Genomic DNA, 25,197 nt, shown 5'->3' with positions numbered 1-25,197 from the left:
GGAAGCTCTGTCACTGCCCACCATCTCACCCCTCATACCAGCCTGGACAGGCACAACATGAAACTGCTTCCTATCCACATATATCTGCTTATTCGACACATGTCCATGACTCCTTTAAACAAAATAGGAAGACTTTTGCCTCATCTGGTTCCTTGTTCTGTAATTTCCTCTCTCTTCCTCTCTGCCTCCCTCCCCCCCCTCTCTCTCGCATGTGTGTGTGTGGGGCAGGGAGGGTCCTATGGATAAGAACCAACCCTTTCTCCCTTAAGTTGCTTTTGTCAAGGTGTTTTAATCACTGCCACAGGAAAACGAACTGAGACATGAAGGAGACAATTCTCATGGGTGTGGAGATGAATCTGAGCTAAGATGGGTACCAGAGTCACCAGTAAACATGACAGAATACTGGCTGGTTGATTCTACCACAGAGTGCCCAGGAGAGAAGTGTGTCCCTGTTGGCTTTAGGACAATGCACACCCAACAGTGAACCTTTGAAATACGACAGAAATGAAAGTGAGAGCCTGCCTCTGTGCAGATGTCCCACAAGTGAGGGCCTCACACTCCTGTGCCCCTTCTGCCAGCAGGCAACAAGCTGGAAATATCACAGGCCACGTTCTAACACTAGTCTTTTTAATTCCATGCATCTCCTTGGCTCTTCCACCCTTTGTTGCCCTCTAACAAAATAGAGCTTTCTCCTGGCTCCGCTCTCTCCCACCCATGTGATCATAGTGGCTATCTTCCAATTAAAACACGGCCCACGCCTGTGCCCCAATCACAAGCTGGGCCTGGAGCCAGCCTGGCTGAGCATGGAGATCGCACCTCACTCTGGCTCACAGGATTAGCAAAAGTAATTCCCCAAAACAGACTGTGCCCAGCCCACTCGCATCACAGCCACCCACACCCCAGGTTCTGCAGATCAGAGCACCGTGACCCATGTCGCAGAGCCAGAGAGGCACCCCCAGCCATGCTGTACCCCAGTTCTCCAGACACAGCTGTCAGGCACCACAGTGAGTCCATACAGTTATCTGGAATGAGACCCAAGTCCTAAGAATCATATGATGTCAACTGTCCATCCTCCAACAAGCCCAGTACACAGTTTGTGTCTCAAGTCATTGTCCATGCTAGCCAGTTATTGCCTCCCTCACCACGAGCCCCTCTACACCTAGTCACAAGATGCCTCAGTGAGGCAGCACCCCAAAGCCACCGTCCTGGAAGGCCCCAGTCTGTGAGGCTGATGGACCGTGTGACCACCAGGCTCGTTATAGTGAGGACACTCACTGAGAATGCTTAGTATGGTTCTTAATCTGCATTCCAGACTCTTTCCCATCCTCGGCCCCCTTCCATGGCCACAGTCCCTAGAATTCTTGCCCAGAAGATCAATGTCTCTCTGTCGAGGTACCCAGAGCTGGCCCATTTGTCCCTTTTCATTCTGGCCATCTGTGGTGGTTTGAAAATGGCTCCTGGAGGCTCAAATGTTGGAATGCTTAATCCCCAGCTAGTGGAACTGTTTGGGAAGGATTGGGAGGCATGGTTTTGTTGGAAAAGGTGTGGCCTGGTTTGAGGAGGTGTGTCACTGGGGCGGGCTTTAAGGTTTCAAAAACCCATGCCAACCTCCATTCCTCCTTTCTGTCTGTTATATAAAGCTCTCAGCTACTACTCTAACACCATGTCTGCCTGTGGACTAATGATTGTGGGCTAATCCTCTGACACTGTAAGCAAACCCCCAGTTAAGTTTCTTTTATAAGAGTTGCCTTGTGTCTCTTCACAGCAATAGAACTGACTAAAGCAGCCATATATTTCATGTATGCATGACTTGTTTTTTCCCGTCATCATCAGTAAGAAGGGGACTCTCATTATCAAAGCAATGAGCAGGGAGGTATGCTCCTTTTTTTTTTGGTTAAGTCTCAGAGATGATAACTAGTCATCTGCTTGATCCCCTGGGCTCTGTTCCTTATGGTGGCCAGAAGTTCTTCTTATAATGTAAGGCAGGTCACACTCCCTGGGCTTCAATGCCCTGCAGATGTGCCCAGCCTAACCTGAATAAAATCTAAAGTCTTTTCAGAAGGTACAAAGCCCTGGGAGGTTGCCACTCTTAGCCACCTTGCTGGCCAGGTGTCCCTACCCTTGCCCCTTTGCACAATGGTGTCCCTGACCTCTACAGTGACCCCTGGACATGCCACAGTTGGTTCATCTCTCCGTGACCCACCCCATACCTCGTCTGGGTTCTATCCCCCCAGAGAAGACCTCCTTCACCAACTCATCTAAAGGAACTTCCAGGTCCTAGGCAGTTCCTTGCCTTATTGTCCTACACACACACACACACACACACACACACACACACACACACACCAAAAAACAACTAAAAAACCCACCATGCTTTCAACTGGAGTCTGTCTATGAACATCAGGTAAGCTTCAGAGAGGAGACTCACCATGTCTGTGACAACTTGTCCCCAGACCCCAACCTGCTTTCAGCAGGTGGCCAGGGCTTCCAGACCTGCTGGTGAACCCACATGACACAGGAGGCAGAGGGGACTTTGGGAACTGGATGCAGTTCTGAGAATGTGTCCATCCTGCACAGACTACCACCCCAGCCTTTCACACCTCCTCTTCTCTGCCTGGAAAGTTCTTCCCCAGACCCCTGCATTGTTTATCGCCATTCTTCCCATCCCAGGCTAACAGCACATCCCCAAATAGGCCCTTCCTCCCAGCGTATCTCCAGGTGCCCGATCCCTCTCCCATCTCCTCAATCCCACAGTCCTGTTTCAACTCTGCCCCTCTTGCACCGTGACCCACAGGATCTGGAGAGAACACCTGATCAGCAGTGTGACATCAGAGTCCTCAGTGCAACAGACCCTGGTCACATGCTTCCTCAACACCAACCTGCAACTGGGCCCAGCCACTAGAAGATAAAAAAGCCTCTGTGAGGTTGTGGTGCTTCTAACCCAAGCATTCTTTGGCATTCATTTGCTCTCATGCACGCGTGCATGTGTGTATGTGCTCGTTTATGCCTGCATGCTTGCAAATGTGTGTAAGGGGGGATGCGCTGGAAGTGAACCCAGGACACTTGCTCACTGGTAGGCATTCTACCACTGAGATCTGAACCCTGGTTCCAGGCTTTCAGATAGGTGAGCATCTCTGACATTCATCTGGCCTTGGGTAGGGTTGCAATGGTGTGGTTGTGAAGAAACCCAAGGTAGTGTTTTGTTCATTCCATCCTCTCTCCCCTGTGGGCCTTAGAGCTTTGCTCAGCTGGGCAGCAAGGCTTACATCAGAATGCACCTTGAATGTGTTTTCTGGCCTCAGAAGAACATCATGGTTGAAGAGGTGACTCCGTAAAGCACTTGCCATACAATTATGAGGACCAGAGTTTGATCCCCAGAACACGCATGAAAAAGTGACACATGGCTACCCACTCAAACCTGTGCTCAGGAGGTAGAGACGAGAGGAGCCCTGGAGCTCCCTGGCTGACCAGCCAAGCCTAGTTCACTCTGTGAACACTCCACCCAGTGGAGAGGCCCTGTCTTGAAAAAGCAGGGTGGCGTACATCTTTAATCTGAGCACTCAAGAAGCAGAGGCAGGTGGATCTCTGAGTTCGAGGCCAGCCTGGTCTACAAAGCAAGCTCATGGACAGTCAGGGCTGCACAGAGAGACCCTGTCTTGAAAACTGACTAACCCCCAAAAAAGGCAGAGTGGAGTCTGCAGAGATGACTCAGTGGTTAAGAGCACTGTCTGCTATTCCAGAGGACCCAGGTTTGAGTTCCAGAATCCATATAGTGGCTCACAACCCCCTGTAACTCCATTCCCAGGGGCTCTGATATCCTTTTCTCCCCTCCAAGGGCACCAGGTATGCCCACTGTGCATAGACATGTATGCAAAACACTCATATGCATAAAATAAAAATTAATCTCAAAATAATTTAAAGTGGGGGCTGGAGAGATGACTCGGTGGTTAAGAGCACTGGCTGCTCTTCAGGAGGACCAGGGTTCAATTCTCAGCACCCACATGGCAGCTCACAACTGTCTAACTCCAGTTCCAGGGGATCCAACACCCATGGCAAAACACCAATGCTCATAAAATTTAAAACTAAATAAAAATTTTAAATGTAAAGCAAGGCAAACATCAGTTGAGAAAGATGTTTAACAAAGACTCTGGCCTCTACATGGACACACATGTGCATGCTCCAACACCACACACACACACACACACACACACACACACACACACACACACACACACACGGCAGCTATTTTCTGAGGTTTGAGAGCCTACTGACCAGAGTCACCCAGGAAGCTCAGTTTCCGAGCTCATGGTCTCCTTACTCATAGTCCCTGTCAACCTTTCATTTCCTTGGGCTCTCTGTTATCTGTTCCAAACACTTTCAAATTTGCTTACTTTCCTAATCTCTCCTCTGCTGGCAACGCTGGTGTTTATCTTGTGGGCTGTGCCTCTGCAGCTCATGTCTCCTCCCCATGAGCCTTCATTAGAATTTTTCAAATGAAGACCTTTTCTGCCCCCTCGAGAGAGCACGCTGGATCCTTCCCACACCACACGTTTTTAATTCTTATCACGGGACTTCAGGCAGTTTGTACATTACATCCTATTAAAAACCTCAATTCCACTTGAGGTTGTCACAATTCAGAGATTACAGTGTTCTGTAGGGTGTTCTGCCAGGGAGATATTCATATATTCACTTTGTTCGCCGGCAGACTCGGTGCGTGAGCCTGTATTTCACACCTCATTTGATACCACAATGAGACCGACGTATAAAAAGAAGCAATTATTTATTTAGATTATGGAATGGTTTCAGAGGGATATTCGATTATGTAATGGTTTTAGAAGGATATTCCTAGGTATAAACCGCCATGCTGCTGTTCTTCAGCCTGGAGTTGGTGGGGGGATTGAGGGGCTTGGAGGGGGTCGAGCATTGAGCATGAAGGAGGCATACAGAAAAAGTCATTCAGATGGGAGCGCTTCTCACTTACAAAACGGCCTCCTCTTTCCCATGTAGCATTTTTTAAATTTCTTCTGGAGAGAAAAAATAAATCACAAAACCAAACAATGACAACCACTTCTGAAGAATAGCCCGCTTCTTTCCATGTGAAACACAGGCACGAGCTGGCGAAGACGGGGCAGAGGGCATGAGGGGCTTGCTGCAAAAGCCTAAGGGCCTGACTTCCAATCCCCAGACTCCGTATAAACAGCTGGCCATGGAACCCAGGCGCTGTGGGGGTGTGGAGACAGGAGGATCATTGTGGCTTGCCAGCCACCAGCCAGATTCAGTGGGAAACCCTGTCCCGGGAGACTGATAGAGCGTGACACCCAGCATCCTCCTCTGGTCTCTATGGGCACACACAAGCACATATGCCACACACACAAGCAAAACGTAGTCATTCCGCCAATAGAGCATTTCTACACAATTTATTTCCTCAGTGTACGCCATGGAGACCATCATTAAAGGCCCAGTATCCCAAATGTAGAACTAGGAACCCCCCTCCCTCCAGCCCAATGTCAGAATCAGTAACATTACACTTACTGGTGTGCTTTAGTCTAAATCCTGTCACCACCAGTGTGCGTGACCTCCAAAGCCCCTCTGTGTTCCCACTCTGCCCAAAGCCCTTGGAGGCACTAATCCAAACCCTGGCTCTGAGTTGATGTGGGTGGACATAGGATCCAAGTTATTCCAAGAAGAGCCCGAGACAGCCATCCTGGGGCTTATAGCCAGACTTAACTAGGAAAAACAATTACTCCCTAAAGTGACCATGTGCTCAGAGGGACACTGGGAGTCCCTAACCACTACACTGCTCCCAGGAGGGAAGCACAGCCAGGGAGGAACCAGGGAGGGGAGACAGGTTGAGGGGCAAACTCAGAGTACCAGAGCCTCACTTCTGATGCAGGGAGATGGGCTCTCCCAATGCAGCTATAAGCACACCATCCCCCTGTGCGAAACAGAATAGAGCTACAGCCCTGGGCGGAACCCACCTTTAAATGGTGTAGCCACTGTGGCCACTGACTACCCTCTCTCTCCCCTCAAGCCCTGGAAAACACCAGAAATTGCCCACCCAAGCCCCGTCTGCACCTAGGCAGGGAGCCCTCTGTCTGTTGCCTAGATCTAAACCAAAGACTGGCTTTGGGGAGCAAGGAGAATCAGGAGACACTCCACTCCTTTCCAGTATTTAGATATTGCTGGGTGAACGTGTGATGCCTAGAAGAGCCGCAACCATCTTGCAGCCATGAGGAAACCAGCCGGAAGACGGCCAAGAGGCCACACGGAGCGCTGCTGTGTGAACAGCCACCTCTGTTTTGCTCTGTGAGACAGTGAATCCCTTTACAGCACCCGCTTTGGGGGAATGACCTGTGGCTTTGCAACTAGAAGCCCTTATGTCAGTATTAACGACTCGGGACCCAGGGTACCCAGCAGGCACATTCAGATACACAGGGAAGCCCTGGTCCTGTGATGTCACAGCTCACACTCCATTCTCCACACTGTCTGCCCCAAAGGGTGCGATTGATGAGTTTAGAAGGGGAGACATCACAGCCAACATCACAACCAACATCACACCGCCCAACCTGAGTCATTCCTCCTCCTTGGAGACCTTCAAAGGAAACACAATAAGGTTCTGGGGTTGCCTGGGGTCACATGAGAAGTGACAGCACGTGCTAAGCAAGTCCATGGAAAAGGCTCACCCCTCCCCCCAGCCTCCACCTCTCCCACTGCCCCCACTCATGGCGCATGCTGAATCATCCACGAGCCCCATGTGTCTCCTGGCCCCCAAAGAACCAAAAGCCAGCAAGAAAGAAGAGAGATCAGGACAATTTACAGTGACGAGTGCCGCATCGGCCAGGGCACTAGACGGCATCTGAGCTGATGGTGCACTCAGCAGCCACTCACCCAGCACTGCTCCTTGGCCCAGGGTGGGAGGCTGGCAGACAGACAGACAGACAGACAGACAGACAGACAGACAGACAGACAGACTCTCAGTAGGGGAACAAAGTGGAGGCAGAGACTGGATAGGGGCTGTCGAGTCCATCCCCATTCCCCCAGGAGTGGGCTCCACGCAGCAGAAATGGCTCATTTAAATAGCCAGAGGCCTGAGATGGTTCAGTGGGTAAAGGTGTTTGCCTCTTATGTGTGATGACTTGAGGTGAACCCCAGGAGCTCATGGGAGAAAAGATGAAGCAACCCCTGAAATCTGTCCTCTGACCTCTACATGCACCATAACACACAGACTGACAGACAGACACAATAATAATAATAACAATTTTAAAATGAGCAGTGAGAAACAATTAGCTGATAACCGTGAGCAACCCTGTTTGCTTATTAAAAAGAAAATCTCCCTCTGGCTCTTTAATTGATTCATCCCCCCCCCCCATCTCAACCTTCCGTTCTTCGTGGAAACAATGACAACTAGAGTAACAATACAGTGGTGGTCAGACTCCGAACTGTGATAAATGAAAGAGGGTCGTTTAGGGACAGGCAAGCCCACCATGCATTGTGCAGAAAGGATGGATGGTCCAGGCTACAGTGAGCCCTGCGTTGCCTGCACCAGGCTGGCGAGTCCGAAGGAAGGTCCACACACCATGCCACGGGTGTTACTCTGTCACCACGGGGCTCACCTGCTGTGTTTTTCCGGGTGGTGTCCCACGCAGGACAGGGCTGCTGTGGTCTGGGTACCGTCCTGCTCAATCTCCTCCTGCACCGCCCACTGGTTCTCGTTGCTCACCCGCACGGCTGTGATCTTCACGCCCGAGGCAGCCTTGATTCTATGACATAAGAAGAAAGTAGATGCGTAAGAAAATAGGGTTCTCCCGGGAGGCAGCCTCTGTACCATGTAAAGATCTCCTTCCCTGAGGGCTAGAGGGAAGGGAGGCTGTGAACAGCTTTCCCCTAAGACTGGTCTTAGGGACTGAGCAAGATGACTCGGTGGGTGAAGACACTTGCTGCAAACCCTGACGGCCCGAGTTCAGCATCCAGAACTTCCACAAGGTGGAAGGAAAGAACCAACTCCCTCAAGTTGTCCTCTGACCTCTGGACACCATCATGGTACAGGACCCACCTCCATACATACAAAACTTTTAAAAAATGTAAGAAAAAAATCCTGATATTTTGAGACAGGGTTTCTCTGTGTAGCCCTGGCTGTCCTGGAACTCACTCTGTAGACCGGGCTGGCCTCTAATTCATAGAGATTCTCCTGCCTCTGCCTCTCAGGTACTGGGATTAAAGGTGTGTGCCACCACTGCCCGGCTAAGAAAAAATGTTAACACTGATGTGTTCCAAGCCATGTGCGGTAGCTTCGATGAGGAAACACTGAGTCTGGAAAGCTGAGGCTGGAGAACTGCTACAAGTTCAAGAACAAGCTGGGCTATATACTGAGACCCTGTCTCAGCAACAAATTAGCAAATAAATAAATCCTGGACTTTTCACGAGTGCCACAGCATGTGGCCACGCACCTCCCCATTCTGTCACTGGCTTTGAAATTAATCATTTTGTGCACATTTTATCTTACTAATAAAAAGAGAGGCAAGGGTCAGCAAGATGGTGAAGACACTCACCAACATGCCTAAAGACCTAAGTTCAATCCCTGAGGCCCACACGGTGGAGGGAGAGAATAGGCTCATGCATTGCATCCTCTGAGACCCAGGGGTGCACCATGGTGCACACACTCAACACATAGCCGCTAAAACACACATGACCATAATTTTACAACGGGACGAGGAACGAGGAGATAGGTGAGTGACCATCTAAATGACAAGTGGGGGAGGGGTGGCGTCTGCACTGAGGTACCTGAGAGGGCCAGGAAGGGAAAGGAAGGAACCCCTTTCCCAGCAGGGTGGGCAACGTGGGTGACATCTGGGCACAAGACCCATCCTGAAGCCTGGCTCTGTCACCTGCCTTGAGGAATCTGGAGTGGACTCAGAGACGCCAAGCCCTACATGTCCGTCAGCTACAAAGAGGGGACTCTGCCGCCCTCTCCCTTTCTGTGGCCACCCCAGGTCCAGCCTGAACGGCACACTCCGGAGGCTCCAGTGTCACCTGTCTGCCACACACAACCCACTCCTGCATCTGATCGTTCTTCCTGCTGGAGTCTGGTCTTAATCTTGCCTTCCACAAAGCTTTTTTTTTTCTCAATACCATAACATCCTAGGAGTCAATTTATGCATGCCATGAACAGAGGCGTCCTGTTCCACCCCTGCCCTCCATCAAAGGAACAAGGGAAGAGAATGCTCCAGAACCTGTGTCTACATTCAAAGTCCTTCTTATTGACACTGCGCCCTCTGCCCTGTGGGTCCTCACTACTCTAACAATCCACATGGACCTTTCCCAAACATAAGGTGGCTCAGAGCCCTTCCATCAAGCCACTGGTGGTTGAATTCAAATACGCAAGTACTAACTACCCCCTGGAGACCTGACTGGGCTTCTAATCCCCCTCTGCTAAGCATCCTGGGCACTACTGTGAGTCTCCAAACAGAATCTAGCCACTCCCTTTAGATATTTCCTAGTTCTGATTCTGGGCAGAAAATTCTTCCCACCTCCCAGGGCAAAGTCAAGGTCTCCCTTCACCATAGGGAATCTATTTGTCTCATGAGGCTGCTCTAGGGGACAACAGACAACCAGCAATGTCCAGGTTATGGTAGTGCAACAATTATGTGTTCTCTCTCTCTCCTCCCCCCTCTCTCTCCCTCCCTCCCTCCCTCTCTCTCCCTCTTTCTCTTTTGTGCATGTGCACACACACACACACACACACACACACTTCTGGTTTATGCTGCCAAGCTTTGGAAGGATGCCCCGTCCCCCAACTCCTTCAGACATCTGATCCTGTTCAGCTCTCATGCAAGAAGCCCCATCCTACAATGAGTTCTCTCACGGCCACAGGGTGGCTGTTAAGAGATCCAGATCCCACATCCTCACCCAATGGGATGGACTGGGAGGAGCGGAGGTGGGAGGAACTGCGTTCAGGATGCAAAATAAATAAATTAATGTTAAAAAAACTACCGTATAAATATACTGGCTACTTTGTTTTGAATAAACTATGAATAAAATCCCACACTGCTGAAAAGGGGAAGGAAGAAAAAAAAAGAAGATCCTCTTTCTGAGAAGAAAACCCCTAAAGCCAGCTTTTACAGGCCGAATTTGACGGGTTTGTTTGTAATGGGTGAGGCTAATCCCACATTAAGAGGGTTTAAGAAGAAAAGGATGCTGAAAAGAAATTCAAGTTACAGCAGAAGAAATGCATGCTGGGTATTAAAAACACTTGTAAAGCCAAAACTGTTGATATGCTGCCCATCTCTTAAGCACAAGTTATGAAACTCTTCTTAAATTTCATCTTGGTCTCCCAACTCAATCCTACTTAACTTCAGGCTATATTTGTTAAAGCGATTTAAGCTCAGAGAACTTCAGGTCTTAAATATTCACTAACCTTGTTTTAACCAAAAAAAAAAAAAACACTTCAGGCTTGGGGATATTCTTAGCACTCGGTATTTTAAAACTACAATATCCAAAGCTATGTGGAAGAGATTAGTGACCCCACTGCTGTGGTGAGCTGGAGGTTCCCCAGGCTAAGCAAAAAGTTACCACCACAAAGTGTCCAGGAGGGTTAGCCAAGAGACCCGGTGACAGACAAGCACACAGGGAAGTCTTCCAGGGAATAAAGTTATCAAAGGGTGGTGCTTGGGGGCTGGGGAGAGGGTTCAGTTCGTAAACTGCTTGCTGCTCTTGCAGAGGACCCCGGTTGGGTTCCCAGCACACAGGTCAGTAGGTTCACAACCACCTCTAACTCCAGCTCCAGGGAGATCTGACACCCTCTTTTGGCCTCTGCGGGTAACTGCATGGACATGCACGTAGAGACAGGTGCCCGAATTCATCTACCAGGTATATGGAGGTCAGCAGAGGCAAGCCATCCTGAGAACCCATATTGAACGACAATTTAAACTCGAAAGATGGCAGATAAAAGAATCCAGATGATGAGACCTCTGAGCACCTGCTGCATGGGGCCTGCCGGGACACCCACAGAGCAGATGGGGGGGTCTCCCTCCTGTGCTCTCCACGTGGGTGCTGAAAACATGGAGCCTCTTAAGGAACAGGCAGATCTCTGGGAAGCATGGAGCTCGGCTCCAAGAACAGGGATGGGCAGGCTTTCTGTGCACGGGTATGAGAATCCCCAGCAGCACATACCCATTTTAGGGAGGTCAAGCAAGGTGGGCGCCACAGGGGGAAAGTATCCAAGTGCTGACCTTCCGCCTAAGCTAAGACTTACATTTATTTATTTATTGGTTGCTTGTTTGCTTGTTTGATACATGGTCTCACTATGTACCAGTCCTGGCTGTCCTGGAGCTCGCTATGTAGACCAGACTGGCCTAGAACTCACAGAGATCGGCCTGCCTCTGCCTCCCAAGTTCTGGGACTAAAGATGTGTGTCACCACACCTGAGTGTGTGTGTGTGTGTGTGTGTGTGTGTGTGTGTGTGTGTGTGTGTGTATCAGTATGGTCAGTGACACTCCCATCTGCGTTCTTTGTCATACAAGCCGACTGACTTTTCCCATTACTGTGACAAAATATCTCATAAAAGCTATTTTCAGAAAGGGGGTCTTGCTTTGATTTACAGGTTAAGGGCACGGTAGAAAGAGATGGATGCTGGTGCTCAGCTCGCTGTCTCCTTATTTTTCATTCCAGGTCCCCAACCCATGGGATGGGGCTACCCACATTCAGGGCAAGTTTTCCCACCTCAATTAGCCTGATCTGAAAACCCCATCATAGGTAGGCCCAGAGCCTTGGCTCCTAAGTGACGATAAATAATATCAAGCTACAACATTAACCATCACACTAAGCATGCCTGAAGGACATTACCTCCCCCAAATCTAACTCAACCCCTGCTCTTTGACCCTGAGCTAAGCATGCTGGGAAGTGGGCCCATCCTTCCTTCTTGAATTCTTAAACTGGGTAAGCTTGGGAATGTGCTCCCCCTACAACCCAAAGGGCTTTCCTGCTTGAAAATATGCCGTACTTGCTCCCCAATAAAATTCTCCACACTTTCTTTTCTGGGGAGAGCATTACTCTAGAAAAAAAAGCACCCATATCTTCCTTAGCTCAAGTAGCAAGCCTTTCCCCAAGCTTTCCTCTATTGGCTGTACTTGTTTGGGCTTTGGGCTAAGATGGGAACCCACCGCTTTCCCTCGTCTCGTGGCTCGCCCTAATCTTCCACCCTAGGAAGTCAGCCAGGATGTGCACAGCTCGGGACAAACCAGAGACGATGCCACATTTTCACAAAGAGAAGGATGGTTCTGAGTATCTCGGTGCCTCTCCCACAGAGATGCTTGGATATGAGTGGCTGCCTGGTGGGTGAAGCCCCTGGGAAGGACAGTTTACAGTGTGCCATATCATCGTGGCTGTGCCCACTGCAAACGTAGGTGCTGCTCTGCTCTGGACGGGGTGTCTCTGAAAGCAGACCACAGAGGTTCTACACCTGCTGGAAACTACATGCAGCCCTGGAGGCGGAGCAGTCCCTCTGCCCTCCCATGCCTCAGTGAAAACTCCCTTATGGTGTCTCCCCAACCAAATGATAACTGTCATAGTTCAGGACTGTCTTCTCAGACTACAAGTCCCAGCACTTCCCACACCCAGACTGACAGGGACTCCCCCCAATCATATCAGCTTCCTCTGGCTGTTGGAACAGGGATGGAAAATCTTTCTCTTATGGCCCTGAGGGCTAAATTCAGCTGTTAGCAAGGCTGATTTTTATGGAAGATCTGGGAGAGTCCTTTTATGTTTAATTATACATATGTGTGTCTGCGCATGTGAGTGCAGTACCCAGGGTAGCCAGAAGAGGGCGAGAGATTCCCTTGGAGCTGGAGCTGCCCGACTCAGGAACTGTGAACTGAACTCTGGTCCTCTGCAAGAAAAATGTATGTCTTAACTGCTGAGCCATCTCCCCAACCTCACAGAAAGGAATCCTCCCTATGCCTCTCTTGGTACCTTCCACACATACTTCCTTCTTCATGTTTCCCATAACACTAAGACAACCAAGTTTGTCTTGATTTCAGAGTCCTAAAAGTAGCATCCAGTGAGGGAAGCGGGCCCAGAACTTGTCTTAACCACTCTTCAATTCTGATCCACAACATAGGCACGTATAAACTCTCCTGCTGGGAGCCCCACACACAAGTGCGTGCACACACACACACACACACACACACGCACGCACGCACACACGCTCGCACGCACCCGCAATAAGATTACATCTTCAAGAACTCAGATCTTTGGGGCCAACAGAATACTGTGTGTCCTCCTGGACATTGATTGGTCTAAGGAGGAACCATGTGACCCAACCAGAATTTCTCATCACTGAGCCTCAGTTGATTGGTTCACAGACAGACATGTGGAGAGGAGTTGTCAGAGACCTTTTACTGGAGTGTGTGTGTGTGTGTGTGTGTGTGTGTGTGTGTGTGTGTGTGCCTGTCTATCTCTCTGTGTGTCTGTTTGCAGAGACCAGACACCAGGTGTCTTCTTCTATTACTCTCTACCGTATTCCTTTAAGATGGTCTATCTCTCGATGGTCCAGGAGAGATTGCTCAGTGCTTAGACCACTGGCTGCTCTTCCTGAAGACCCAAGTTCAGTTCCCAGCACCCACCACACAGTGGCTCACCAAGGCCTATAACTTTCCTGAAGGTCCAAAGCCACCTTCTGACTCCTCAGGCACCAGGCACACGAGTGGAAAACAAACATGCATGCAGGCAAAACACTTATACACACAAAATAAACGCAAGACTTAAAAATTAAGACATGCTTTCTCGCTGAACTTGAAGCACATCTTGAGGCTGCTAGACTGACTGGTCAGAAATCTCCTAGGATCCACCTGTCTCCACCCCTCACAGGCACCAACAGCCATGCTGGGCTTTTTACATGGAAGTTATGGATTTGAATTCAGGTCCCCAGGAATGCACAGCAAGCCCTCTTTTTGTTTGTTTGTTTGTTTGTTTTCAAGACAGTGTTCCTCTGTGTAGTCTTGGAACCCACTCTGTAGACCAGGCTGACCTCAAACTGGCAGAGATCCACCTGCCTCTGCCTTCCAAGTGCTGGGATTCAAGGTGTGCGTCACCACCGCCCGGCAACAGCAAGCATGATTAAGCCACTGAGCCATCTCCCTTCCCATCAGGCATCTTTGAGCCTAGCTTTCTTTCTACAAAGCATAAGTACTCAATGTGTCTGTCCTGTCTAGTTTTATGTCACCCTGACACAAGCGAAAGTCATCTGAGAAAAGGGAACCTCAATCAAGAAAAGGCTCCATAAGATTGGGCTGTAGAGCAATTTCTTAATTAGTGACTGATGGGGGAGGGCCCAGTACATTGTGGTTGGGGACATCCCAGGGCTGGTAGTCCTGGGTTCTATAAGAAAGCAGACTGAGCAAGCCAGTCAACAGCACCCCTCCATGGCCTCTGCATCAGCTCCTGCCTCCAGGTTCCTGCCCTGCTTGATTGAGTTCCTGTCCTGACTTCCTTTGATGATGAACCGTGATGTGGAAGTATGAACGGAATAAACCCTTTCCTCCCTAGTGGCTTTGATCATGGTGTTTCATCATAGCAATAGTGACCCTAACTAAGACCGTGTCTAACATATTCCTGAGAGTGAGAACAGTATTGTTGCAGAGGCAACAGGCGGACAGAGATTGTCTTCTGGACATGTATTTGAGCATCTAGATGCAGCCAAGAACTGGGGATGTCCCTCAGCTGTCCAGTTCTGTGAACCAGTGACTTCCATTAAGCCACTGCAATTGAATATTAACTGACAAAATCCATCCAGTCTCTAACATTTCTGCCATGCAGAGGACCAGTTGAAATCCATCACATGTTAACAGAGTCACACAAAAAGTTGGCGCCGCAATCCAAGGGCAAGAGGGGGGGATGGAGAAAAGGCTGTTTAATATTCTCTCCATCCTTCTGAGGAAAGAAAGCAAATATTAAATCAAGGAAATCTCTGGAAACAGTCAGAGAGCTTGCCTTTGTCACATCCATCACCTTGGTAATAAATATTAATAAACAAACCTAAGACAGAAAAAAATGCAATTCATAACTCAAAAGTAGCCTGACCTTTTATGGAATTAAACTCATTTTCTGTCAAGCCTGCTATTTGTAGAATGTTTCTGGTGACATGCATTTTCACGGATTCACCAAAGAACCTTCCATTGGGGTCTTTTACAGCTGCTCATGGGCCATAATAAGGTGTTTTCTTCTCTCTCAGACACACACAGGGGGTTCATTCACTCTGATGTGTGGGATATGTCCTGGTTAAGGATACCTGTCTTGGAGTGCTCCCCGTCTCCAAGACACACAAACAGATCAGCTTTCAGAACCTTGCCTACATCACACTTATTCTTCTACCAGAGAACTTTCTTCCAAGTTCTAGACCCACAGAGGAAGGCATACTTGAAATCACCTCTTAAGGATCCCACTGATAGGGCTGGAGAGATGGCTCAGTGTTTAAGAGCACATGTTGCTCTTACAGGGACCACAGTTTGACTCCTAGAACCCACATAGGGGATCAGAACCATCTGTAACTTCAGTCCCAGGGGATCCAGTGCCCTCTTCTGGCCCTTGTAGACATTTCACGCACATGGTACATATGCATACATGCAGGCAAATCCTCCATACATATAAAATAAAATAAAATACATCTAAAAGAAAAAAAGAGTTCCAAGCACAACCATCCTTAAAATATTTCTGGCTGGGAAGCAGTGGCAGGTGGATCTCTGAGTTTGAGGCCAGCCCAGTCTACAGAATGAGTTCCAGAATAGCCAGGGCTTCACAGGGAAACCCTATCTCAAAAAGCCCACCCACTCCCCCCCAAAAAAACAATTAAATGTTCCTGGCTGAACTAAGTCTCAGTCCACCCACAAATGCAAACAAAGCCACCCCGTGACTCTTGACCCCTTTCAGAAAGTGCTAACAGCCATGGAATGACCCGAGGCAGGAATCAGGCACAGGCCTCAACACTCACATGGAGTTCAGAGGACAACCCTCAGGAGACCGTTCTTCCATGGTGGCTTCTGGGGACTGAGTCAGGTCATCCAGCCTGTGCAGCTAAGCACTCATACAGACGGAGCCATCTCGCCACACCCTACGTCTCTACTTTCTAAGATCCAAATCTATTTCCGTCCTCGTCTGACCAGACTAACACTTTCAACAGTGGTCAGTGACGCCTCTCAAACCACCCCCACCCCGCACTGAGGGCTCCTGCCCTGGCACAAGGACAGAGAGGCAGATGTCATCCTCTGCTCGGACAGGGTGCAAAGAGCAGAAAGCAAACAGGACTCTTGTCATCCACCCACACGGCTGTTCCTAAGTATCATCATGGTGGCTCCCAGAGTCCCTTGGGGTCAGTGGCAGGATGAGGTAGGGCTCTGAGGCTTCTCCCACCAGGCTTGACGCCAAGAGAATTTTCAGAGGGCCACCCTGGTCTCTCTCAGGAGCAGATGCTTGAAGTCCCAGAGGTTCACAGGGTAGCCGTGGGCCACAGCATTTAGAATACAGGAGCTACTGGCTATCTCTGGGGGAATCTTACGCCATGGGTGTGGATGTGGCTGAGTCTCATTTCACCAACCTGCCTGTCCACAAGTGGGTTCTGCCACCATCATCCCTGATGGGGAATGTTCTTCTATATATATGTTTCTCTTATTGGTTAATGAATAAAACACTAATTGGCTGATTGGCCAGACAGGAAGAATCAGGATATAAGCAGGGACAAACAGGAAATCGCTCTCTTCCTTGTGGAGATGCTTAGCTGTCACCATGTGAGCCACCAAAGGAGTTAGAGGTCCAGACCCTTCTCCGGTAAGATAAGACCACGCGGAAATACTTAGATTAATAGAAATGGGTTAATAGTTAAGGCATAGCTAGCCAATAAGAAACCCTAGTCACCTGCCTACATTTCATAATTAACATAAGTCTTTGTGTGTTTTATTTGGTGCTGACACGGTTGTGGGACCAGGCTGGCGGGAAGAATCATCCCCAGCTTGGGCTTAGAGAAAGAGGAGTAGATAGCTGGGAAATCTGGGTGTGATGTCTACTTTTGTCAAATCACCTAGAAAGGGAGTCTTAATGAGAGGTTGTCTAGATAAGAATGGCCTGTGGGCATTGTCTCCATTAGCAGGAAGACCCATGCCCAATGTGGGTGGCACCATTCCCTAGGCAAAGGGGTTTCTCAACTAAGAGTGGAGAAATTGAGTTGAAGGCTATCAGGCCTGTGCTAGTCCAAGGCCTTCCTCTCTTGACTGGGGATGTGATGTAAAGGGCTGTTTCAAGTCCGTGCTGGCTTGACTCCCCCACAATGATGGACTGTGACCTTAAGTTGCTTTTAGCAGGGGTGTTCTATCACAGCAATAGAAAACAAAGCTAAGACACCGGGTCCCCCAGGTTCCTTTCCCACTGCCTATGCCACAGAAGCTAACTGTTTCCATGGATTCTGCTTCGGATCATCCTTTGTGTGGGGGACAAGGATTCCCTAAGCAGCCCAAGTCAGCCTTGAAATCATGGTGATCCTCCTGCCCCAACCTCCCAAATGTTAGGATAATAATGTACCATAAGTACAGCTACTTTAGATTACCTAGATGCCCGTGTGTGGGTGCACCTGCAGGCCAGCTCACTGACTGGAAACTGTGCCTGGGCATGTCTGTGAATGTGTACTGGCCTCGTTGCAGTGCTAATGTGACCTGTGATCCCTACAAGGATCATTCAGTGTCCCCATTTGATGACAGACTTCCTTCAGCCCTCAGAAGAGGAGAGGAGGAGGGTCATGGACAAGCTGGCTTCCTGTGAACCTCAACCTCAAGTTTGATTCACCCCCCCCCAGGCAATTCCCTCTGGACTCGTTGCATATGCCTTCAGGAAGTAGGAGTAAGCCACATTTTAAAGGGGAGAAAACTATAACAAGGGAAGTCGAAATAGCCCCTTTTCCAGAAGACTGGCCGCAGGCGAAGGTGGCTGAGCAAGGGGGCACAGACGGCCACCTCAGACTCAGCCAGCCAGTGAGTGACCCCTGAAGAAACAAACCCAAATGCAGCTTCCTCTGAGACCAATCCCATTCTTCAGTGAGAGCAGCGGTTCTCAACCTTCTTATGCTGTGACCCTGTAACACAGTTCCTCATGCTGTGGTGACCCCCCATAAAGTTATTTTGTTGCTACTTCATAACTGTAATTTTGCTACTGTTATGAATCATGATGTAAATACCTGATATTTCTGATGGTCTAAGAAGACCCCTGTGAAAAGGGTCATTCAACCTCCAAAGGGCTCACGACACACAGGTCAAGAACTGATGAGTTGGAGGGACACACACCTTTCCCAATCCTAGAAACCCTTGGATCATCCTATACCATTTTCACTTTGTCCCAGGTACCATCTGCATAATTACCTCCCATTTTGCTTTAAAACTGGCTGGCTTTATATTACCTTTTCTGGGGAGAGAGCGACACATCCACTCCTGCAAAGGAAACCAGAGCGGCCTCCCTTTCCAGAAAGAGAAGAAAACCCTAAAATAAGTACAATGCAAACAGAACAATGTTACTGAATTCCAGCCAGATGCTGCCGCCTGCCAAGGGCTCGCAGCCTGGACCGTGGGTTCTTGTTGTTCCCAACACAATAAAGCAACAGATGAGATTCGCAGGTGGCTGTGGGGCACCATAGACCATCCCCCTGAAGCACCTGGGATGGAGACACACAGACCCCAGTGACCAAAGACAAACACCTGTCCTCAGTAACTCTCACCCCCATGTGCACTCTGGGCACCACCTAAATTCCACTTCCCCAGGCTGGTGACTATGGTGGGCAAATGTTGGTGTATCGCCAACATCACGGCGGGACCTGCTAACTTTGGGGAGGAGGCTGAACTACGAAACACAGCCCTGATTCTGCATTGGTGCTGGGTCTCACCCAACCAGGCTGAGGCTTCCTCTGACTGCCTGGGCCATCACCATGGCAACATGAAGCTGCTGCAGCACAGTCAGTCAAACTTCCTACTGAGTGTCCCAGTGTGATGTGGGCTCCTTCAAGACCACAGCAGCCACCAGTTACAGAACAAGCCACCTGGGCTGCTAATTACATAACCTCTCAGGTGCCACACACACCTGCATCCTACTCCCTCCTCTCCTGTGACAATGAAGTTTCTTTTAGGCTCAAAAGCAGAGGAGGGCACTGCTCTGTTCCTGGCTGTAATTAACTCCAAAAGTATGTGTTCTTTTACAATGGAACAAACCTCTGTGTAGTCTCCTGGGGAGTCTCTGAGGTGGAGATTGATACTGGATCCTGAGGTTGATAATAAGGTGGGGTATAGGCTCTTCTGATCTCTGGAAATCTCAGCCCCCCCATCTCTGGGGTGTGTGTGTGTGTGTGTGTGTGTGTGTGTGTCTGTCTGTGTCTGTGTGTGTCTGTGTGTGTATGTGTCTGTGTGTGTGAGTGTGTATGAGTGTGTGTGAGTGTGTGTGCGCGTGTGAGTGTGTGTGTGTGTACCTGTGCACAGGTATGTGGGAGCCAGAAGTCACCCTGGGATGTTGCTCTTCAGGTGCTGACCCCCTTGTTATGAGACAGGGTCCCTGTGTGTGTGTGTCTCCCTCTCTGTCTCTCTCCATCTCTCTGTCTTTGTGTGTTTCTGCCTGTCTCTGTGTGTGCGTCTCTATTTTTCTTTGTGTTTGTCTCTCTTTGTATCTCCCTCACTCATACACAAACACATACACACATGCATGTGCACACACATGTGTACATACACGTGTGCACACACATGTGCGCGTGAACACATGTACACCCCACAAACACACTCGCACACACGTGCATACACACGCACACACACATGTACGCATACACACACATTAGCCTGGAACTTGAAGACCAAGCATGATGGCTGATCCTGGGTGTCAAGCTAACTACATCTGGAATCAACTAAACCCGAACTGCTGGGCCTTCCAAGGAGGGATCTTCCTGAAGATTTCCTGAGGCAGGGAGACCCACTCTACACCTGTGCTAGATCTTCTTGTGGCAGCTCAGATGAAGGGACACAGAGGAAGGCAACTTTGCTCTTTGCCTGTTCACCCTTACTCTCACTGGCAGAATCATCTGTCCTGTTGCTGTAGCTGGTATTAAATCCAGCTTCTTCTAGATTCCAACATGGTCTGAAAACCAGCAGCCCTCCAGGAATCCTCCAGGACTCCGGCACCAGACTGGGACAGCAGAGACACCCAGCCTCGTGGCCTGAACAGCCACCAGATTCGCAGCCTCCAGTCAGGAGACAGCCGCTGTTGGACTGCCCTGACTGCATGCCGAGTCACTCTAATAAACTCTCTTAATATACATGTTCATCCCGTCATTTCTCCTCCTTCAGAGAACCCTGACTAATACAGAGGAGGCCCTGGCTGACCAGTGAGTTCCACAGAGCCTCCCAGCTCCAGCTCCCCAGTGCTGGGATTACAATCTCACACCACCATGCCTGGTTTCTTTTGCACGGGTTCTGGGGATGGAACACAGGTCCCTTTGTTTGCAAGGCCACTCTCTTCCAATCCCACCTAGCGTTTGAGTGAGTCCTGTGTATTCAAATGAGCCACCCAAGACTGCATATTCAAAAGTGCCATCCGATACTGTCCATTCAAGTAAACAAAATGCCCTCTTGACCTCAGGTTGGCCCCACATGAGGCTGGTTCCCACACTAATTTCTCACCCACATTTATACACAGACGTGGATTTCTTTTTAATCTCAGCTCAACTATTCCAGTACACTGTGTCTTATCTAGATGCCACAAAATTTCCATAACAGCAGAATTTACATACAGATGGCAAATAAAGAAAGCTTGCCTGTGGCTTGGGCTGCGCGGTTCTTATGGTCAGAGGGTCCTATTAGGGCTTTATGAACCTGCTCAGTGACAGAACCTTCTACATGATCTTACAGATTGATGCCATGCAAGCCAGCCAGGCTCCAAAGTGAAATTAATTCTCAACTGTTCCTCTGCAATGTGAAGGCACCAAAATTGAGTTTCTTCTGCATGCAATGCTAGAGATATTTCTCATTTCTCATTCACTTCACAAATGATACTCTCCTCTCCTCTCTCTCCTCTCTCCTCTGTGTGTGTGTGTGTGTGTGTGTGTGTGTGTGTGTGTGTGTGTCTCCCGCCCTCCCCCATCCATTTTCCTTAACACCATACAATTGCAATTAGCCTATGGGGCACAGACTGATTAGTACAGAGACTGCCACATGGAAGTCAGTCTGGGCAAGGAAGAAGGAGAGGCAGCTTCTACAGAGCAAGATGAACTGGGAAGACCAAGTCTGCAGCTCAGTTCGTGGCCTGATGTGTTGCAGCCCTGCTCCGTAGATGGGCAGTATGTGGGTGTGTCTTGCTCTGAACTGCAAACATCCACTCTTGAAAGCTCCGTGTAATGACGGAGAGGACAGGGGTTAGAGAGGTTGGTTTAAAACGAAACAAAGTGCTAGGGAATAGCAAACATTTTACTGATGAAGCTGTCCCCCCAGCCTCAGATTCTTACCCTTGATAAACCTGTGTGGTCCTTGTCTCTTGCCTAAGAAGCTCTTCCTTCCATTTGCATCCATCCCCTTTGCCTACCCTCAAATTCTGCTCATCCTTCAGGGCCTAGCTAGCTGTCCTGTGGTACATGCATACACACAGAGGGGAGGAGCAGAGAGGGAGGGAGGGAGAGAGAGAGAGAGAGGGAGGGAGGATGGAGGATGGGGGTGCTGACTTCTACTCTGGCTTCAATCTGATCATTCAGTGGAGACATCAAAAAAATGCCTGCTTTTGTAAATATGTTCTATTGAAACCCATCCCTCTCTGCTTTCAGGCCACAACAACAGAGCTGAGAAATCATCAGAGGGACAGAAGTCACCATTGAGCACTTTCTAGAATGTCTCCCAAACCCCAGCGGTCACCTCACTTGGGTCTCATGTGAGGGTCTCACTATGCTGGGCTCTGGGCCTGCAGACCTCTCAGTACTTGGCAACCCCACCATCCTTGCACTGAGACATGACAGAACCCCAGAATGACTCACAGTGACAGAGAGCTGTCCCCAGAAGGGCCCCAGATGCCTAAGAGTATCTGGGAAGGTCTGATACTTTCAGCACATACCTGATACATGGTCCCCCAACTCCCTTTTCTAAGGCATTCACCAAACCATAAACACCTATCTCTTATAGACCATAAATGTCTCTCTCAAGGACCCAAGAGCCATTTCTTTGAAATAGAATCCTCTGGAAAGACAGGGCTCTGTCTCCCAGGCTCTGGGGATGGCAGACCTCTAACTTAGTCACAGCCAGCCAGCAGATGAAACTGGTTCCTCATCCACACCGCCACCCCCTAGCCTGATGTCACTCTGCTTCAGTTGTCTTCTCTACCCCCCCAAAACTGGCCCTGCTCCCATCGGAATAGAAGTCAGCTCTTTGCTCTTGGTAATCAGTGAATAAAACCCATCCTCACCACCTTAACTGGAACCGAACACAGGAACCTCTGGCAAACACTGGACAGTGATCAAGCGGCCAGCTCCAATTCTAGCAGCCGACAGTTCGGGGTTCTCCAAGAGCCAATTCTCCTCCCATCTGGTGTCACTACTTACCGGAGAGTGAACTGGTCCGCCATGGAGCCACTGGTCAGAGACACCAAAAAGGTAGCCGTGTCCCCTTCTCGGATGAGGTTCAGAGGAATGGAGAGAGCCACATTGTCATCGAGGCTCACCAAGGACCACCGCAGGTCATCCTGGGTGGGGTAGACCACCACGCTGCCGATCCTCTCCCGGGCAGGGAGCAGGTGCTGAGGCTCCTCCTGCTCTGAGTGGATATTATTCTCCCATTTGCCCTCCTCCTCCAGTGGGCACTGACCAGCCTCGTTGGCTGGATACAGTGCAAAGAAGAGCTCCATGGCCGTGCCACCCAGTATCGCCGGGATCTCCTCCTCGGGTTCCAGGTCCAGACCTGAGCTGAACCACTCAGGCAACAACTCCAGCTCTGCCACACACAGCCCTGGGGCCCCCTGCAGCCGGCAGCTGGCTGCCACTTCCCTGGCCTCTGGAAAAGCAAACATCTTGACACAGGGGAGATCATCCCCAGGGTCGCTGTCATCCCAGCCCATGCCAGTGACGTAGAACAGGGTCTGCACTTTGGGTCTGTTGGAGAAGATGGAACTGTCGAGGATGTGGGATTTGAGCCTCCAGTTGAAAGGGAACCTCTCCATATTTCCGAAAGGGGTGGGTGCGAGCAGGAAGTCCCAGGGCACAGTCTTCTCCACAGAGAAGGGGCCGTAGCTGGCGTTGATTGCAGGAGGGCTCTGGGCTCGGTGGATGAAGAGTGTGGCCGACCGGGCCTGCAGGCTGGCGTTGCGCATGAGGTCCTGGTTTGCCTCCTTGAGGAAGAATGCCTCTTCGGCGTCAGAGACTTGGAAGCTAGCTGGGAGGTAGGCAGGCAGCGAAGAGAACCTCTGCAGGCTGTCTGCGACACCTCGACCTGTGCACTCTGCACAAGAAAGGAAAGCAGGGTCAGGGTCAAGGTCTGTTCCGACACATGAGGAAGTGGATGAATACAGCGCCATCTCTGCCCACCATCCCAGCGAGGTGCGCCATGGGCACACAGCCCTTCTCCTCCTCTCATCATGGAAAAAGTCAAAGAAGCCTAAGAGTCTTCCAGCAAAGCCCGGTGCAGAATGCAAAGTAGACCGACTGCCCAAAAATCCAACAGTTGCCTTTCCGGAAGAGAAATGTTAACTCTTCCCATCAAGGGAAGCAAGCATAGGGAATGAGTTAGAAGTCCAGAACGCCGCTTGGTTTGCTCTTCTAACAGTGCATTCAGCAGCTGCTTTCTGTGCTCATACAACCCTCTCGGAACAGTGCGCCCAGCAACCTTGGATTCCTATCTACTTGGGCTACACTTACACACCTCTCTGGATAATGGAATAGGCTTCTCTCCCCACAACAATGACCAAACTTAGTTCCTATTCAAATATCTTCCCAATACATCCAGGTATGGAAAATGGAAAGGACAATCTCTCCTGGGCCGGTTTGGAGTGCATACACAGTAAACCAAAATTGTATCCTGAAGTAAATTTGGAGGGAGACTCCCCCCCCCCCAGTTACCACCTTATGCCTATGTACATCTAGGAGCATGTAAAGATTAAAATCAGATGCATCATGGGAAGGGACATGCACACACAACTAAACCTGTATTATTTTTAACGTAGTATGTGATGTGTGTGATTGTATGTGCCATGGTGAACGCATGTGGAGGTCAGAGGATGACCTGCAGGAGTTGGTTCTCTCACCATATGGATCCTGGGATGGAACTAAGGTCTTCACACATAGCAGAAAGTGCCTTTACCCACTGAACTATCTCACCAGCCCTAAACCTCTCCTTTCTATATGTTACCCAGTCTCAGGTACTCTGTTATAGGAATTAAAGCAGACTATCACATATGACCCTATTAGGATAAAACTAAGATTTATATATAGTGTATGTGCATGTACTTATACCTATGTGTTTATGAAACTCAACAAAGATTTTCTTTTGCTATTTACTATTTATATTCCTACTTCCAGTGTGTTATAATAACCAAATATTATTCATTAAATCATGTAACCCACATGCAGAAACAGGCTGTGTGTGTACTATATGTTGTGTATGTGTGTACATGCACGCATATGTGTTTCTGTGTATGTGGTATGTGAACATATGTGTATGTTTATTATATATGTTCATGTGTATGTAGATATGTACACATATGCATATGTGTTTGTGGTATATAGGTGTGTGTGTGTTATTTAGGCTCCACATATGACTGAAAACATGGCATTTGTCTTTCCAAGTCTGAATTAGAATCACTTCAGCAGATGAAATTTAAATTAGGATTTGCTTGAGTATACTTTTTTTTTTGCCTCTCCAAACCAGAAAATTGAATCCCAGGTGCATGTTCTGATGGAGTAACTTCCACGGGACCACAGTGAACAGGAAAAAATGTTCCCCTTTGGAGGGACCACGAGGGCACCTGGCCCTCCTGTGGTTCCCGTTGTATCTTCTCCTAAAATGCAGGCAATGTCCAGAGCAGGGTTTAAATTCTAATTTATTTAGAAATGCGGAAGAGGAAATCAAAATAAACACACACTTCCACATGCTCCGTCTTCCTTGTAGATTGATTTATTCCTTTATCTTTCACGTCACTCAAAACATTGGCTCACGAGGAACC

At 49.2% G+C, this 25,197-nt stretch overlaps 1 protein-coding gene across 1 annotated transcript in view; it reads right to left on the bottom strand.

Annotated features, from left to right (window-relative positions):
* Tmem132b (transmembrane protein 132B) overlaps nucleotides 1-25,197 on the bottom strand; it is a 243,877-nt gene that overhangs the window by 138,107 nt on the left and 80,573 nt on the right. Inside the window, 2 exon segments of the mRNA XM_005080599.4 lie at nucleotides 7,614-7,760; nucleotides 22,586-23,477. Of these exon segments, the coding sequence (XP_005080656.2) occupies nucleotides 7,614-7,760; nucleotides 22,586-23,477 (1,039 nt within the window).

This window comes from Mesocricetus auratus, unplaced genomic scaffold (genome assembly GCF_017639785.1).
Source record: "Mesocricetus auratus isolate SY011 unplaced genomic scaffold, BCM_Maur_2.0 Super-Scaffold_100025, whole genome shotgun sequence".
In the NCBI taxonomy this organism is placed as follows: domain Eukaryota; kingdom Metazoa; phylum Chordata; class Mammalia; order Rodentia; family Cricetidae; genus Mesocricetus; species Mesocricetus auratus.
The sequence above is the reverse complement of the archived record's forward strand: the minus strand, read 5'-3'. Positions and strand labels throughout refer to the sequence as shown.